Here is an 18453-nt window from a genome sequence, read left to right on the forward strand (position 1 = left end):
ATGTTTCCGCCATCAGTTGGGGTGTGAAAGTAAGCTTCGACTTCTTCTTTGTTGTTCTGTTTTAAGGGTTATGTTTCAAGGGTTATGTTTCATTGACGTTTAGACATAGTCTTCTATACAATGCTATTATAGTTGGATTGCGTACATTTGTAGTGTTTTATCTTGAACGTGTTACATATTTCTTATCGAGTAGATATTAATCAAGTTTTGGTGACTTATCATTCATAGTATATGCTTAAGCTAATGTTTTGTTTTTCATGTTATATATTTATTGGTTATTTGAAAACATGGTTCTAAGTATTGCACATCCCCATTGCACGCTTATCCCCCACCCTAGCTCAGTTGGTCAGTTGGGCTGATGTTCTCTTTGGAGACACCGGTTCGACTCCCGGCTGTAGTAAAAGGTGCGGGACGTCCCAATGATGGATCGTTTTCTACCGAGGCTTGGTTCGATCCGGAGGGCAACCCGGTTTTACCTAGCTGTTACCCCAGCGAGGTTCTTGTGTGGGGGCAGTATGGTTTCCGGGCAAAGGTCAGTTTGCGCAACGACCGGGGCCCGATAGAACATCACTTCAGAAGACGGGGCTGACGGAGGATTGTCTTTGACAAGAACCCGGTGATCACTAGGTCCTGTACATAGAAAGTCACCCTTAAAAAAAGTATTGCACACTTCATAGCCCCACCAAGCTTTTTAGAAGTGCAATTGTACATTATATTCTTCTTGGTCGTTTTGACCAGGTATATAAGAGCATTCACATTCTATCCATCAAAATATGTGAAGGGGGGTTTTTATATTATAAAGAGTATAAAAAGTGGTTGTGAGTGGAGGAGAGAGAAAATGTTACTGTTCATCTGTATATTTGAGGGGACACTGTTCACCCACTATAATTTTTTTAATATATATTGAAAGTGGTTGTGAGTGAAGGAGAGAGAAAAATGTAATGATAATATTATTTAATTGAAAAGGAGAGAGAAAAAGTATTTGTTTTTAGTGAAAATATATTGATATAGGAGTTGTTTTTTAGTGGAATGTATGTATAATTTGATGGATTGGATGTGAATGCTCTAAGTTCGTTAAATATTTGGCAAAAAAAATCTCATTCTTGTGTAAAGAAGTTTTGTTTTTCCCATATATCTATAAATATATTAATTTGAGGAATGCTATATTTCTTACCCAGTCAAACGTGTAAAATATTTAAAAAAAAAAAAATCTATCAAAAAAAATACAAGACTAGTCGTTCAAAGTGTATTTTTTTTTGAACGGCAAATTTGGATCACTGACGGACGACTGAAGTATATCATCGTGCCACCAGTGGAACCACCCGATCATATCCATCTCCACTAGGCATAATGCCTACACACCAATTCAGGAGGAAACCCAATAAATATGGGAAAAAACCCCTTTGTGGGAATCGAACTCATAACCTATTGGTTCCAAAGTCTTATCCCACCCCCAAGATGCCACTAGGCTATAAAGCCATGGGCAATAGGTTTAGTGTTATTGGATGGTATGACATGATTCCAGTCGAAGATATTTCGTTAGGTGATGATTGTTTTTCAATTTATCAATAACGAATACAAGGTTATTGGTTACGAAGCTCCAAAAGAAGAAGTATTAGATTAATATGCTTTCTATTGATATTTCGAACTACAGAAACATAATTTCATCATTTATTTGTCTTTTCGTTTTATTTATATCAATAGTACGTTGGTTGTTTAAATTACTTTATTTACCTGAGAGTTCCATAATAATTTCCTTCGGAGGATTTCGTTATGATCAACATAAACGTATAATGTTCTTTGTCAATACCTCGATAACATATTATTTTCTCTTACCAGCGAAGTTCGCGGGTATTAGCACTAGTTCTCAATATATAACAAAAATATAAATAGCATTATTTTTTTCTATACAATTATTTATTTGTTATCTGCTTAAAGCTTGAATCTTACTTATGTCCAAAATTTTTTAACCCTTTTCATAATAAAATATGATTTCTTATATAACAAGTTTTGAGACGAGTTTATATAAATTGACTATTTTATCGATGTAAAACATGTGTCGATGTGAGAGATTGTTAGAGCGAGCATCAATATCGTAATTAACCGAAACGATATCAGTCCAACTCCCGCCGCATAGCACGGAAATTCCCACTAGTTAATATTAATATAACCATTCAGGAACCTTAGCTAAAGTATTTTTTACTGTCTTTTAGTGTAAGTCTTATTTATACCCTTTCAACTTTAATAAATATAATTTTTAATCCTCTAGCTTTATCTAAATTTTAACGTTGTTTTTCAAACCGATCGGTTGTTTTAAACGTTTTTCAAACTGCTTAATTTTTAAACCACCCAACGCTTATCTCTAAATACACTAGTGCAAAGTATCTTTTATGTGCGTTTGAACCGACCCGCTATAATGAATTGTTGTCATGTTTATCTTATATACGTCTTTGTTTAAATTTTATCAAATAACCTAGCCTCCGTATACAACAACGTAACTTTTTCCTGACTTTCTAATATACCGTCAGCTTGTGGTTTTTTATCGTCACATTCCCGATTTACTTCTTTCTTTTATCTATTTTTCGAACCCGTCGACCGAATGATAACCCCACTAGTTATCTTATAAGTATAAACACATTGTTCGAAAGCAAAAAGACAACGAAAAAAATTGTTATTATTATAAATTAAAATAAAAATATATTATTATTATTATTATTATTATATATAATTTATGAACTTCTCAGCATTCTTAGCTACAGTGATTTTTGTCTTTTTGTGATTTTTGTCCTTTTTTATCTATTTTTTGGTTTTTCTTTTTCTTTTTCGTTTTTAAATTTCAATCGAATCTAATATTACACATGTAACAAAACGAACAGTCTAATACTGACTGAACAACGTCACTTCAGAATTAATATTCGTTTTTATTATTCCGATCGATGTAAACACATCTCAATATTTTTTTGGTAGTGTCATGACTTTTTTTTTGTTTATCTTTCCGTAAGTGTCAGTATCTTAATGAATCGAACCAATATCAAATGAGTTCCTGTTATTGACGTTATTTTTACTATTGCGTCTACGTTTTCATTAAAACTTAGGTTGCCCCGTCACATAGCGCGAGTGTAACCCACTAGTAGTAAGTGTGAATCAAACAAAGTTATATAATAAAGTAGTTATATTATAATTTAATGATTTTGGCAAGTGTAACTTAAACTTGGAGTACACACCCATCATTTGTATTGACACTCCCAAAGAGGAAAAAGGAACAGAGAAAGAAGGAAATTGGTTTGTTCACCACAGAAAACAGTGACCATAAAAAGAGTATTGTAAAGTAAAAAGCATCTCACAACTCCCACAAAGCTTCCACCTTTTTATCTTTTTCTTGCAGGGTACAACACATTCAGCACAAGGTACAACTCTCAAGCTGTCAAGACCCCATCTTTGTCAGTCCATTGCTTCCCCCTAAACAGTCAGAAAAAAAAATAATAAAGTCCCTTCTATTCAAAAAGCTAATCATCATAATCAGCTGGTACACCCCAACAAGAGTCTTGTCAAACACCAGTACTTGCTTTTCTTTATCTTTCTCTCTGATCTTTCTTTGTTTTTGTGTGTTTGAAAGCGATTATTTATGGTACTTTATACAGGACCCACAAAAGGGTGATGATTGAGCTGGAAAACTAAGCAAAAGAGGGCAGGCATAAGCAGCTGCTACACCATGGATATGGGTGGTGGTGGTTCTAGTTCTTCTTCCGAGTCACAGCTGCTGAAAATCGGTTTGAAATTTGGGAAAAAAATCTACTTTGAGGATGTGGGTGTTGGAGATGAGGTGAAATCGGAAGGTGGGTTGTCTCCAGTGAGGGCTGGTGGTGGGCCCCAGAAGAAGGGGAGGACTGTGGCTCAAGGTGGTTCGGGTCAGGGGGGTTATGGGCCACAGCCACCAAGGTGCCAGGTGGAAGGGTGTAACCTGGATCTGAGTGATGCTAAGACATACTATTCAAGGCATAAGGTGTGTGGTGCTCATTCGAAAACAGCTAAGGTTATTGTTAATGGGCTTGAGCAGAGGTTTTGCCAACAGTGTAGCAGGTCACCTCACAAACCCTTTTGTGGTTTCTTTTTCTATTTTTGTTTACATGTTTTTTTGCAGGGATTAGTATAGATTGACCTATACGTATAGTTGTGGGTATATGTATATCATAGTAGACAGGAGACAGTAGACAGTAGACATAATCCTTTTTTGTATAAACACCTTGTCCCACATGGATAGAGAAGTTGACTACTTTCATGATTTATGTTTAAAGTATGTTTTAAATTTGAATATTATCATGTTGATTTACACTTGCCCTATTGTCTTAGAGGGTTAGGGTTGTTACAACAAGAATAATAAGATTACAAAAGGCCTTGATGGGCTTGTTTGATTTGTTATTGGGTTTAAATCTTGCTAGGGTTTTATATTGTATAAAACAATTGAGTTGATGTTAAGAGGTGATTCGGCTAGTTTATTACTTTGGCTAGAGGTATCACATTTAGGAACTACCAAAACAAGTGTTTTAGATACTTCTTTTTACCGCATTATATCAAAACAAGTGTTTTAGATACTTCTTTTTACCGCATTATATAATAGCTCAATGTAGATTTGACCCTTATGAAATAAACACGGTTTGACGAACATGCACTTTAGTGATTAAGGGTAGAGTAGGAAAGTAGGAGACTTGTAAAATAATATGGAATTGGGACAAATTAAAATAAAAATACATACGTTTATTTCGGGATGTTGGGAGTATTAGTTTCTACAAAACTCTTATTCTTCAACCTCTCATGTGCTTAAGAGTCTTAGATGCTTTTATGAGATGCAATGCAACCATTACATTTTCGTTTTTCCTAAAAATGTAGTCGTTTCCTTTTCAGGAGACGACATGATTAGGTGAAAATATCCCATTCTTGTGCTGGTTATGCCTCTTTTACAGGAGAGGACAGGATCAAATCTAATGGGCCTGACTAGTGTGGGATGAAGCCATAGTTGTCAATAGCGGCTATAGCGCGCTATGTATCGAAGCGACCGAGTGTCGCTATTTGGGTCATAGCAACCAATAGCGTTAATAGCGACAGTTAGTTTTTTTTTTGGATGTAAATAGCAATTAGATATAGCTATAAAATAGCCGGATTTATAGGTTTTTGTTAAATATACATGTAAAATAGCATATATACCAAGGTATTTTGATATAAAAGACATAAAAATTTTCAAAATTCTTTTTCTAGTGTATCGCTATATATAAAATAGCGGTCGCTATTTGTCGCTATTCGCTATGTAGCATCCCTTGTCGCTATTCGCTATTAACTATGGATGAATCCCACTAGACCGGGCCCAAGACATGATATACAGTTATAAACTATAGTGGTATTTGGCTTTTCATTAATGATAATCTTTCCTTGCAGGTTCCATCAACTACCCGAGTTTGATCAGGGGAAAAGAAGCTGTCGCAGACGGTTGGCTGGGCACAATGAACGTAGAAGGAAGCCAACATCTGGAACTCTGCTATCTGCTCGCTATGGAAGTCTCCCCTCCTCTATTTTTGGTTAGATATCCTCAACATTAATTTATGATTTTTATAGGTGACAAAATGGGTGGATTGGGTAGTGGGTCACAATGGGTTCAACTCAAAACGAATAATTTACAATGTGAATATAAATGGTTGGATTGAGTTGTGTCGACCCGCCTATACTTTATATCCAGATTTTTAGTTTTATATAAATTTATTGTATTAAATATGAATATAATAAGCTAATGACTACACTATTGGACTTGTGCATATTTGTTTAAATAAATCAATTTAGTAGCTTGCAAAAAAATTGGATAACACGTTAGGTAAGTGTCATCCGAATTTAAAACTCGACTCATCAATGTCTTCCCGTATTTCTTACTTAAAAATGTTGATATTCTCTATCTAGAATTCATATTTTCTTAGTTAAAAATATAACTGAAACATGGTCCATTGACCAACAAAAGTCAGAGCTCTAATTATCTGTGTTTTGTGACAGAAAACAATGGTAATTCTGGAGGCTTTGTGATGGACTTTTCATCATGCTCAAGAGGGAGGGTTCACTGGCCTAACACAAGAGGACCGCCTACTGCCACCACGAAACTGCCGCCACTTCCATGGCAGAGCAACTTGGACAACCCGCCACCTTACATCAATCCAAACGTGCCACCTGGACCCGGAGGATGTTTTAACGGAGTTCAAGATTCCAATTGTGCTCTCTCTCTTCTGTCAAATCACTCATCAGCTTCAAGAAACCAGGCCTTGACCCATGAGTACTACGTCAATCCTCATCCTGATGCTGGTACAGGTGCACACATGGTTCAACCACCAACTGGGACCATGGTTCAGGGTCAGGGTCACTTCTCAACGGGTTGGGCTTACGACACTGATGAAGCCCATTTGGGTTTGGGTCAAATCTCACAGTCTAGCGGCTACTCTGGTGAGCTCGGACTCGGTCAACAGGGTGGGAGGCGATATGACTCATCTGTTGACCATATTGACTGGTCACTTTAAGTGCGTATCCGACGAAACCTTTTAACTTTTTGTTATGCTGTGTGAAGGAGGAACTGGTTAACAGGGCCTTGGTCTTGTTCTAAATAAGAAGGAACTTTGACTTGATTTGAACTTTTAGCTTGTTTTCTTTAAAATTTGATTACTGCTGCCAAACTTTCTGTTTATTCAACTTTTGTTTGAATTCGATCGTATGATGAGATGGATTCAGTTCGTATGGCGTGACAAAATAGGTAAATCTGATACGCGATCAAAAGTAGAAAAATGGTTAAGGATGTTCGTGTATCTTATGAATTTAGGCATAGTTGTTCTTGACATAGTATTGAGGTAAGTTGTATTCTTAAATATATTAGCTTTTAACTTTTATTATATAAAGCAGTTTTATATATTAGTGAAGTTTAGATATAATATTAACTAAGAGACCAAGTTAACTTGGTAATCAAACTAAGTTATACACACACACAATATCATTACACAAGTTTACCATTAAAACAATTCGATCGCCAATTAGGGATTTGGTGATACAATAGTCTCAACATATATCATTCGACTCGATGCATACTCAAAACTCGGAGAAGAAAAATACCGATAGCGTTTTGTGAAGTCCTCAGTATTCACCTAAAAGATTTGTTATACTCATCCAAAACGACAAGCCAATTCCCACTACTCGCTGTGCATATATGCTGCTTTGTAAACTTTACCAAAATTGCAAAGCAATTGCATATACTTGCAGTGCATCTACACTGCATTTCTAGTGGGTTGATGAAAGCAGCCACCTTCACCTAGAGGTGTACAAATCGTTTTTTTTCAAAAACTGGTTTCGGTTGTTAACCCAACCGGTTTTTTTCATCCAAAACGAAAACCGGTTTTTTCTATAACCGGTTTTTCAAGTCCAAAACAATAACCGGTGTAATCGGTTGGGATAGGTTTTTAACCGGTTTTGTTTTTTTAAAACCATTTCGATTATTAACCGGTTTTTCAGATCAAGAATCCTAACCGATCTACAACCGGCGGTTCGGTTCAGTTGTAAAACCGGTTATAAAAAAACCGGTTAAAAAAAACTGGTTTCGGTTTTTTTCCCGGTTTCGATTCTAAAACCGGTTTTTTTGTACACCTCTACCTTCACCCACCCATCATCACCATCCATCCCCACTGATGGGCCTGCTTCGACCATATGTCGTTAATCATCGTATAGGATACAAACAGGTGAAGGCATCTGTTGAGAATGACTAAACTTCCAGAGAAATTTATTGTACCATCCGGAACATGTGGAAAACATATTTTCCTAAAAGTTTCCGTCTCCGCATCAAAACAAATAATGTAGCAATGCCTTTCAAAAGACTTATATGTTGTCACGGTGAAATAAAGGCATTGGCCGCAAAAAGTAGCCGAAGACCAAGTGTCATCTACCTTAAAGCCAAGAGGAAATTCACAATAAATCTTGTTAATGGATTCCAAAACCTTAACCCTAGCTGAGTAGATTCGTTGAGGTTAAACATACCAATCCATCCAAGCTTGCTAAAATAAATACTTCGTTATGGTTATGGTTACGGTTATGGTTAAGGCTTGAAGGAATGGTTTTTGAATCGCCGTTAAGGGAAGGCGTGAGGAAGGGAATCCGTGATTCAGCGTCAAATATGAGAAGTTTATAATCGTTGATGGTTCTGTGGTACTGTATGTGCATCCTGGAAAACATAGGTGTGGACAGAAACGATCTCCATTGTTTTCACACACACATGCAACGACCAACGTCAGATTTAGAAGGAAGTCTTGTTAGTATCTCGGATTCTATTAAACTAAGTGGAAGTTCAAGATCAGCCTTCATCATCTTCATCTTCTTGTGTTTAGTCCATGAAGAAACACCAAACTAATCAAGTGATTAGTTTATGGTTTGTGTTTCGACAAATAAAGGTTAATCTTCTTTCGTCTCATCTAAACAGCTATGAAGGTCCTGCAAAACAATAAACACACGGTAAGCTCGTTACAAGGAGGATAGGGGGTTCTCCTTGTAACCACCCTCCGACGTGAGAATAAATATCGGTTATGAGGATAATAGTGTGTGTATAAAGTGAGAGAGCAAGAGAGCGATCATTCAACCTAGAGGTGAAGTTCCCTATTTATAGCCGAGGTAGTTTGTGAAGGAGATGAGCTAATGGGCCTTGGGCTTGTAGACGACAACAAGGAATATCCATTTTGTCCTCTCTGTCACGACCGTTAGTGATTCTTGGCGAGAGGGTAGCTGGCGCCTGGCGCACACTGAATGGATCCACGTGTCCTGACGATTATCCTTGTTGTCTGGTCTGTCATCAACAGCTAAGTGAAGATTATGGAACAGTGGTTGACGCACTCTGATTGGTGCCACGTATACGTCCTTGTGTACCTTTTTGTCTCCTGTACGATTGTCCATCGTGCGGCACGATCACGTACAGCCTGTTGGACGCTTATTGGCCCACTACTCTGCCATTTGTACCTTTGTACTTGTCTGGTGTTTACCTACGTTTCTTACCTCTGCGTGACTCCAGGTATAATCTGAGCAATCGACGCAAGGTCAAGGAAGACAGGTCTTCTTCCATAGGCGCTAAGTGTCAAAACTTGTAACGCCCAACTTTTGTAACTTTCCTTAATTAGAAAACTTGTCTTGTATTTCTATTTTTGGAAACTTGTATTCCTTGTAATCGTCTTTTCGTTGTATCGTTGTGAAATCTGAGACTTGGATCATAATAAAATTCATTATTTCTTACAATTTATACTTTATTTATTCGTACATGCTTATACAATTTAATCCATTATACATGTGGTGCATTAATCGTTATTCCTGTAAACGTGTGATAAATCTTTGAATACATAACATACATACGCAATTTATACGTCTTCACGAATGTTTATACGTCATTGATACTTATTTATACTTATTCATATTTTCTTGTGTTAAAATGACGTAATACCCCCTTATTATATGCCTTTTCACTTAAATAACATTAAATCATGACCTACATAAACTACAGGGACTAAATGTGACAAAAACCAAACTCAGATCCAGAAATCTTAGCCGTCGTGTCGCGTCACAGGAATCCCATTTCGTCATCGCGTCGCGCCACGGCCCATAATCCACAGAAAGTTGCGTCCGCCCCCCTGGTTGGTCAATTTTGTGTTTCTTGGTTGTGTTTTCTTCGTTAAACACTCACCTAACTCACCCTAAACCTCACCTATATAACCCACTTCATTCCCACGCTTTTTCCACTTTGCAAACTCATTAATCCTCACTCAAATCATTCTAGATCAGTAGCAAATTCTCATATTAAAGTCAGTTTCAAGGCAGAAACATTTAAGTGCAAAAGTGAGTTCAATCTCATCTTCTTCCATATTTTTTCACTTCTTCTTCCTCTACAAAGTGTGGAACACCTCTAGGAGTGTTTTCACAAGGTTTTCCATGGAAAACCAAGGTCAAACATCCCATTTTTGAGGTCCAACTTTCTGTTTTGGAAGAAAACTTATTAAAACTTATTTAAACTTATGTTTTATTCATACAAACCTATGTCCTTACTGTCACAACTCGTACTCTCGATCCCGATCATCAAGAGAAGGGTATTTTATTAATATTCGAATTCATTATATTATTATTGTTGTTGTTGTTGTTGTTGTTTACTAAAATAATAATAACACGTGACGAGAGATTTATTTATTTACGTATTTAGTTACCGTTATATTTTAATATAATTGGGCCTGTCCGTTTAAGCGAGACACGTAAAAATGTAACGGGTTCACGCATTTGGGCCAGGCCCAACCCAACCTACCTAAATCCCTAAACCCTACACTATATAAACAAACTAATCCCTCACCATCTCATTTTAAAAACATAATGTAGGATCGCGTGCTGACCCGAACGAGTCAATCGGAGGTGTTCTAATCCGTTTCAGGTGCGGAATAACAAGAAACGAACACGAAAAACAACTTGTTCTACTAAATCTTGCCTTGTATATTGATTTCACACTGATTACAAGTCAAACGGCACTTCGGCAGCAATTCGGTACCGGAAACAAGACTTCACTAATGATTTCGCTCATCATGCACCTATATATAGTCATGGGATTTCGCTCATAGGACACATGTCCATAAAAGCGAAATCACCTGTGTTCATAAAAGCGAAATCACATGTAATCTCCTGATTTCCCACATAGTGACATTGTGATTTCCCACATAGTGACATTGTGATTTCCCACATAGTGACATGTCCATATATGGGAAATCAACTTTCTTGGGAAATCTCGTATAATGTGCCCTGTTCTAACATTCTAAGACTAAGACTCGAAACAAGACGAAGTCGACAGATGTATGCACCAACAGACTCCCCCTCAGATGTTGACGAGTCTTAAGTGTAGAGTCTTCGCATCTTCAGTCTTGATCAGTCTTCGGGCATCCAAACATTTTTCTCGAACTCTTTGTTTTACTCTAATTCTCTTGATCAGATCTCTTGATTCTTTAAGTTCATCAGCATCTTCACTTTTAGGATCAAAACCTGGCTCTTTGACAATTCAATTCCCCCTCAACATGTGCTGGGATCATAGTCTAGCTATCAGGTTCACCTGCGGATTCTCTACCCAAAATATAAGAATTACAAGAATAGAATATTTAACAAATTATCAACTTTCATGTACCAACACAAACTCCCCTACAATCAATATACAATCAGAGATTAACAATGATCAATTAACAAATTTCTTTTCTCTGAAAAACCTTTTAATCAAATTCTCCCAAACCTGTTCATCATGTTTAGCACTCGGAATTTTGAAAGTCAGCTCCTCAATATCAGTTGTCGAAAATCTTTTTGAATTTTTCATAAATTTTATGCCAAAACACACTGAAAATCTTTTTGGAATTTTGTGAAATAAATCGAAATGAAATGCAGTAAAGAAATATTTACATACAATATTTTTTCGAGTTTGTGTAAGAGGATCATATCAGTTTATGAGACAAATCAACAACACCGTTAAGCTTTAAACATTTTAAGTTTTAAACGATTCACTTAGATTGTCAATATACTGATCCACTTAAATTTTCACACAAAGTTCAACTGTTTCGAGATACGAGATTAATGTCTTAGTGACTTAAACTTATTCGCGTGTCCCAACTCAGAATATACTCCCGTATCCAGATCCCAATATTCAGTGATACAGGTGAGTATACCTAGATGATATCTGTAAGGGGTTAGGTGCGAAGCCGTGAGAGCTCAGGTCAGAACTTCCGTTCAGCAGAGAGATGACGGCTCGACTTTTGGTGGGTCCCCTTTAGAGGATCTTTTTTACAACAGCAATGACTATCAATTTTATTGTTTCATCGATTTGCTGAGGGCGGCGCTTTATTTCAAGCATTTGCAGAAAGTATTATCCGGGGACTAGGTCAGTACTTCCATACAGCAGAAGTCCCGGGATAATACCCCAGATATCACTAAGCATAAAGACCTAGTATCTCAGAATAGGGGACCTTTCAAACAAGATTTCGGGGGTTACCCATATATCCGAGAGATGTTACCCACGAATTAAGCAAGTTTGAAATTTAGGTTTATATCTCGTCATAGTTTATTAAATGTGCAAAAACCTACGGACACATCATCAGTGAGACCGTTTATCACTATTTTAACTTTCCAATTCTTTAGCATGCCGTGATCGTCCACTGATGTACTATCATTTCCTCTTTTATACAACAAAACTCATTTTTGATTTTATCATGTTTTTGTCTTTTTCAATTTTTCTAATGTTTTTGGATTTTCTGTGAAATTTTTTACTCCCCCTAAAATGCAAACACATTAACAAAAAAATTGAAAACAAACTAAACTCTTGACCTACTTGAAGAAACAAAATCAAAAACAAACTGTACAGACAAAGTGACAACTGATATCAAATCACTTCAAATCGCCATCCAATTGGCATAAACAATCAGAACTCCCCCTCACAACAAACCATTTTCTCATTTAGATTTCAAAACACTTAAATTTGTTTTAATCAAAATGATTTTTCCGGAAAATGAGTTTGTGTTTACCATTTGTAGATTTACCACTTGTTAAGCACGGGGACATGGTTCATCATCTTGTTCATCTATTTATCATGTATAGTAAATCAAGTACAATTTAATGTCCCTGATTTACCATTTGCAATTAAGCAACTTTTGTACCACATGAAGAAAACACACTACCAATTGTAGTAATATCACATCTACACAACCATTTTACCAATCAGGATGCCGATTCCTGCTTCGCACTTACCAACCTGGAAGCTCCGGCGTAGTCCTTCAACCTGTAAAATTTTAACACTATAAAAAACTTTCATACAAACTCATTAAACATGAAAGATGCCGATTCCTGATCCACGATTACAATCTTGGGATCTCCGGCAAGTCAGGTGTTTAATCAAACATAACATCCACCCAAGCCTGACCAGCCTTGGGTGATTTTGGAACACATCTGTCCCACCAACACTTTGATTTATAAAACTCTTTAGCACCCTTAACCTTCCTATCAACCATGACTTTCCCGTTGAAAGCCTTCTCAACATCAAATTCTCCCTTATCAATGAAGAATTGATTTGAGATTTCTACCTTACCCACTTTCTTCATCAGATTTTCCTTTGACAACTTAGGAAAATTCTCATCGTTCACCACTAGAACAGAACTCACAACCTTTTTCTCATCAACCAATGACTCCACTGATTTTATGGAATCAGATTCATTGTCAGAATTACCCTTAGATTTAATCACCCATTTTTGTTTACTTAAATCACCTCTTCTTTTGTAAAAACGTTTTGAACTTTCACCTTTTTCAGAACTTGAATTTTCAAACAATTTACCGTTTTTTACTGATTGTTCTTTTTTATCAACTTCAATCTTTTTCAAATTTGAGTTAGAAGAAACCCCCTGTTTTTTATAGTTGGCCTTGGGGCAATTCCAAGCTATATGTCCAACCTCTTGACATTTGAAACAGGTTCTTCTATCAACTCTCTCAGCAAACTTCCTCACATTCTTCTTTACTTCAGCAAGAAACTCTTGATTCGACTGCTTCCAGAATGGTTTCTTCTGTTCATCCTCTGAGCTTCCTCCTGAAACAAATTTTGTTTTTGGCTTATGAGTTTTCTGATTTTTATAATTTTCTGACGAACTAAAACCAAGACCTTTCTTTTTGAGATTACCATTATGGTTTGGTTTCTTTTGGAAATTATAACCACAACCGTAACCCATTTTCTTGTTTACTCTTTGTTGAATTCTTGAAGTGTAAGGTTTAGATTTTGCAGAAAGATTTAAATCTTTTATTTCAGGAATATTAATTTTTGTTAATTTGAAAACCTTTTTTTATCATTTCAGTTTTAACACCTCTTATTGGGAATTCTTCATCAGAAAATATTTTGTCCGAATTATTCAAGGTATAGGCAACCTTAAACATTTCATCATTCAAATTATTCTTTGATAACAAGAATTCTTTATTATAAACCCTTTTAACCGGTGAACTCGGACTTTTCTTAGACGAACTCAAACAACCGTTTGACGAACACGAACTATCTGACTTAGACTTCAATTTTGACCCTTCATCCATATCCAACACCTGATCGACAACTTTCTTAATTAACTCAGACTCATCAGTGTCAGACGCTGTGAATGTGACATCAATATTGTCTGGTAATTCATCAGTGATTTCAGACTTTAATTTGATGTTTAGAGCCTTGTCTACTTGTTCCTCATTTGGTTTCCTGGGGAATAAGTCTCAAAGATAGGAGGCGGACATCTGTTATACTTGAGACTCTGTGTCTTTCCAGTATCCTCTTCTTTTTCTTTCTTCTTCTTGAACGCTTCAAGACCTACAACAGTAGGATCAACTCGATCAATCAGATAATCACAAGTAGTATAACTCAAAAGTAATCGGTTAATCCTTTCACTCTCAATTTTCTCAAGTTCCAGCTCCTTCTTCAGCTTAGCACAATCTTCAATGTAATCATTTATGACGCTTTGCTTTGTCATCAAGGTTGCACTCATTTTGTCGTTTGCTTTCTCAATTTCTGCATTTTTTCTTTTCAACCCATCAACTGTCCTGTTCAGTACATCGTGTGACTCTTTCACATACTTCACATCAGACAGTAGATCTTCCTTAATCTTCTCTAAATCAGCAATCTTTTTATCTTTTTCTTCACAAACTTTGCAAGCTTCTGAACATTTCTCACAGGGCTTTGTGACTTCAACTACCTTTTCAACTATCTTTTCAACTTCTACAGTCTTTTCAACTTCTACAAGTTTCTCGACCTCAACAATCTTTTCGACAATCTTTTCAACTTCGACCACTCTTTCAACAATTTTCTCAACTTCCACGAGTTTCTCAACTTCGACGATTTTCTCTACCACTTTCTCCACTTCAACAATCTTCTCTATTGCAATCTCAGCAGTTGCTTCATCTTTTGTTTCCACAGCTTCAGTCTTCGCCTTTTCATCAGCAAGTAGCTTTGCTGCTTCTAGCTCTTTCTGCAATCGAGCAATCTTCTTCTGATTCAGCATCTCAACTTTATCTGCATAAAAAAATTAAAACTGTCAGGATCAATGCTTTTTCTACATTTGTTAAGATACTCTTCCTCATCATCTGTATCAACATCGCTTCCAAGATCTGGAAATATCGGAATCCTTTTCTGACAATCCTCATTCTGATCCAGAATCCTGGTAACAAGTGCCACATCAGGTTTAGTTCCACTAGGTATATACTTATCCTAGCTAAACCCCTGTGCAACAACCTCATCACTTTGATCTATTATCCCATAATAAGCTTTCCTATTGGCTTCGTCAATCATTTTCCCATGAGCAGTTTGCGGTTCTTTTTGTTGGGGTTGTTGACCGATCTGATGAAAGATTGATTTCTGATAATAATTGCTCTTTTCTTGACTTCCAGTTGACTCTTGGTTTTTACATTCCCGTTTAAAGTGACCTTTTCCTTTACATCTGAAACAAGTAACCTTTGACTTGTCAAAACCAAGAGGAGAAGTAGCCATTCCTCGAAACTCGTCTCTGCCGGTAATCTGTTGAAATTTTTCAGCTCTCCTGCAGGCACTGGCTAAACACCACTTCACATCCATCAGCTCAAGCTCTTCTGCATCTATTTGGTCGTAATCTTCTTTTGTGAGCATCGGATTCCCAATTCTTCCAGCAATCAAACTTTCATACGACTCTAACATGGCGACAAGAGATGCCATGTGTTGCTTTGCCACTTCAGGAGACAAATTCTGACCATTCTGAATAGTTAAAATAACATTGCACTGCAGATTATTCAGATTTTGCTTTTGAGGACTAGATGTATTGCTGTTTGGATCAAAGCTTGAGAACGACGAAGTATATCCACTATTTTGAGTTGTAGTACTTGCATTTGGACTTGCAGAACCATCAGCACTGAATGTAGTACTAATCTTTGGACTTTGAGTAGGAGTGGCCTCAAACTTGTTCCCTCTGTAATACAGACTGGCATCTTGCTTGGCATTTGGATTTGTCATAATAGCAGTCTTTTGAATATCCAGCTCCTGTTCCTCAATCTTCTGGATAAACTGTGCCAAGTTCATACTCTCAGTCTTTCTCATGAGTTTCACAATCATCAGATACGTTCCCCACTTCTGTTGGGGTAAAGCCTCTGCTAACTTATCAACCCACTCATCATCATCTTTCTGAATATCCAATCTTCCCATTTCTAGAACCAGATGATAGTATCGATCAATGGTTTGCTTGGTTGTTTCATGATCAAAAGCAGTAAACATGTCAAATGACTTTTTCAATAAGGCCTTCTTGTTTTTAATCATATCAGCACTCCCTCTGAATTTCTGAATTAAAGCCTCCCAGATTGATCTAGCAGTTCCGTTATGTTGAAGTAAGACGAAGATGTCTTCTTTATCTGCTTGCTGTAAAATGCTGATCATCATCTTTTCACTAGTATATTTTAGCTTGTTAGCTTCTGTAAAATCATTGAAACCCTTTTCCAATCCACGCTCATTCTTGGGTCTCTCATAGTCTTTCAGTAGTGAACACCAAGCATCGAATCTGTAAGCTTGAACCCAGTTCTCAAACTGGTTTTTCCATCCCTGAAAATCCTCAATATACATCAACTTTGGTGGTTTCTGATGAGTACCCGTCTCATTCTCACTGTATACATTCTCAGCAGCAGTGACAGGTGCAACCGGTGTCGCAAAAGCATTGTAGAACTCTTCGGCCATGATTTTGAAAATTCGAGATACTTCGGGAAACACCTTGTAAAATACCTCCAATCACCTGAACGAGTCAACAAACAACCGATCAGTTTATACGGAATGAAAATGTAAAAGTGTGTGATGATGAACACAATCTAAGACTCGTGTCGAAGATTTGCGGACTCATTCCAAGATTGTTGAAGTAAAGATCACTGAATGAATGAACTTGATCAGATGAACTAAGAAATATGGGCTTTGAATGAACACAACTCTATACTTCACTTGTTAATTGGGCCTCTTGAGTGATTTGGGCCGTGCACTTTAATATGTCCGTTAACAATAAAATCTGATTAGACCAAGAATGTGTGTTATCAATTCAATTATCAATTTGCCAACAAAACTCACATACACAACTGAATGGTGACCGACAACTATATATTCTATACGGAATGTGATTGGGCCGGTAGAATGTTGTTCACATGGGCTTTATCGATATACTAAATGATCACATGCCCATAATAGATGGCCGACAACTCTGTAAATGATATTACCAAACTTGACTTTCAATTTCAATCTGATTGGACCACTATATGAATCACATGGGCCGGATAAAATCTGTCCAACAACTCTGATGAATAAACATTTTGACCAAATCAAAGTAAACCAATGACATCATGTGTAAACAATAATGATCATTTTCTTCTGAAATGACCTCAAAATCCACTAAACTTGACCGACAATAGTGATTACTACTTAATTCCCATTGGACCAACACTTGATTGTGGCCGACAATAGTGATTACTACTAAACTGACAACTCGTGAAAGAGCTTGACCGACAACTTTAATAATCACGTTCAATTCTTGAACAAAACCAACTGAAACACTTCGATTAAAGTATCACACAATTCGATGCACTTATCACATGAAATACAATTCAAGTGGTTGTCGTTTTCAAATGGGAAGGTACAAATTTCAAACGGTCAGTCTTGTGTTGGAGCGAAATTAAGGGTCCTGGGTGGTCCTATGAGCGAAATCAGATGTCTTTGGTGTTCCTATGAGCGAAATCAAGGGTTTGGGTGGTCCTATGAGCGAAATCAAAGGTTTAGGGTGGACTTATGAGCTAAATCATGGTTATTGGGTGGACATATGAGCGAAATTAGGTTATATTGGTGACCTTATCAACGAAATCAACAATTGTCCATAAAAGCGAAAACACTTCGTACATCAATTTGGTCCATTTTTACTCTGAATTTCAGTCTCAAACTTTCAAGGGTTTGTTATTGTCCAATTTTCTATGATATGTGAAAATTTGGTCCGATTCTAACCGTGAAATCTTCCTGAACTGATGAAAGAAGGTGTAGAAGTTAGAAATAGAGATGAAAACAAGCTGATATATGCAGAACTCCTCGTCCTGAGCTCTGATGCCACTTGTAGATCGCGTGCTGACCCGAACGAGTCAATCAGAGGTGTTCTAATCCGTTTCAGGTGCGGAATAACAAGAAACGAACACGAAAAACAGCTTGTTCTACTAAATCTTGCCTTGTATATTGATTTCACACTGATTACAAGTCAAACGGCAATTCGGCAGCAATTCGGTACCGGAAACAAGACTTCACTAATGATTTCGCTCATCATGCACCTATATATAGTCATGGGATTTCACTCATAGGACACATGTCCATAAAAGCGAAATCACCTGTGTTCATAAAAGCGA

At 36.9% G+C, this 18453-nt stretch overlaps 1 protein-coding gene across 3 annotated transcripts; it reads left to right on the top strand.

Moving 5' to 3' along the window:
- Nucleotides 1-3249: 3249 nt before the first annotated feature.
- Nucleotides 3250-6760, top strand: LOC110885175 (squamosa promoter-binding-like protein 9). 3 transcript variants are annotated; one of them, XM_022132857.2, is made up of 4 exons: nucleotides 3250-3558; nucleotides 3642-4080; nucleotides 5431-5570; nucleotides 6034-6760. In XM_022132857.2, the coding sequence occupies exons 2-4, from the start codon at nucleotides 3713-3715 to the stop codon at nucleotides 6546-6548; spliced, it is 1023 nt and encodes a 340-aa protein (XP_021988549.1). In that variant the 5' UTR covers nucleotides 3250-3558; nucleotides 3642-3712; the 3' UTR covers nucleotides 6549-6760. The 3 variants fall into 3 exon arrangements, with proteins under 3 accessions (XP_021988549.1, XP_035834533.1, XP_021988550.1); XM_035978640.1 differs by having other exon boundaries at nucleotides 3250-3526; XM_022132858.2 differs by having other exon boundaries at nucleotides 3251-3407.
- Nucleotides 6761-18453: the final 11693 nt, after the last annotated feature.

This window comes from Helianthus annuus, chromosome 10 (assembly GCF_002127325.2).
Source record: "Helianthus annuus cultivar XRQ/B chromosome 10, HanXRQr2.0-SUNRISE, whole genome shotgun sequence".
NCBI lineage: Eukaryota > Viridiplantae > Streptophyta > Magnoliopsida > Asterales > Asteraceae > Helianthus > Helianthus annuus.

Bases quoted from the DNA above. Each gene is read 5' to 3' on its own strand.
- LOC110885175 (XM_022132857.2), top strand. From the start codon at position 3,713: ATGGATATGGGTGGTGGTGGTTCTAGTTCTTCTTCCGAGTCACAGCTG. The intron at 4,081-5,430 runs GTCACCTCACAA...CTTTCCTTGCAG, and splicing joins TTTTGCCAACAGTGTAGCAG to GTTCCATCAACTACCCGAGT. The intron at 5,571-6,033 runs GTTAGATATCCT...GTTTTGTGACAG, and splicing joins TCTCCCCTCCTCTATTTTTG to AAAACAATGGTAATTCTGGA.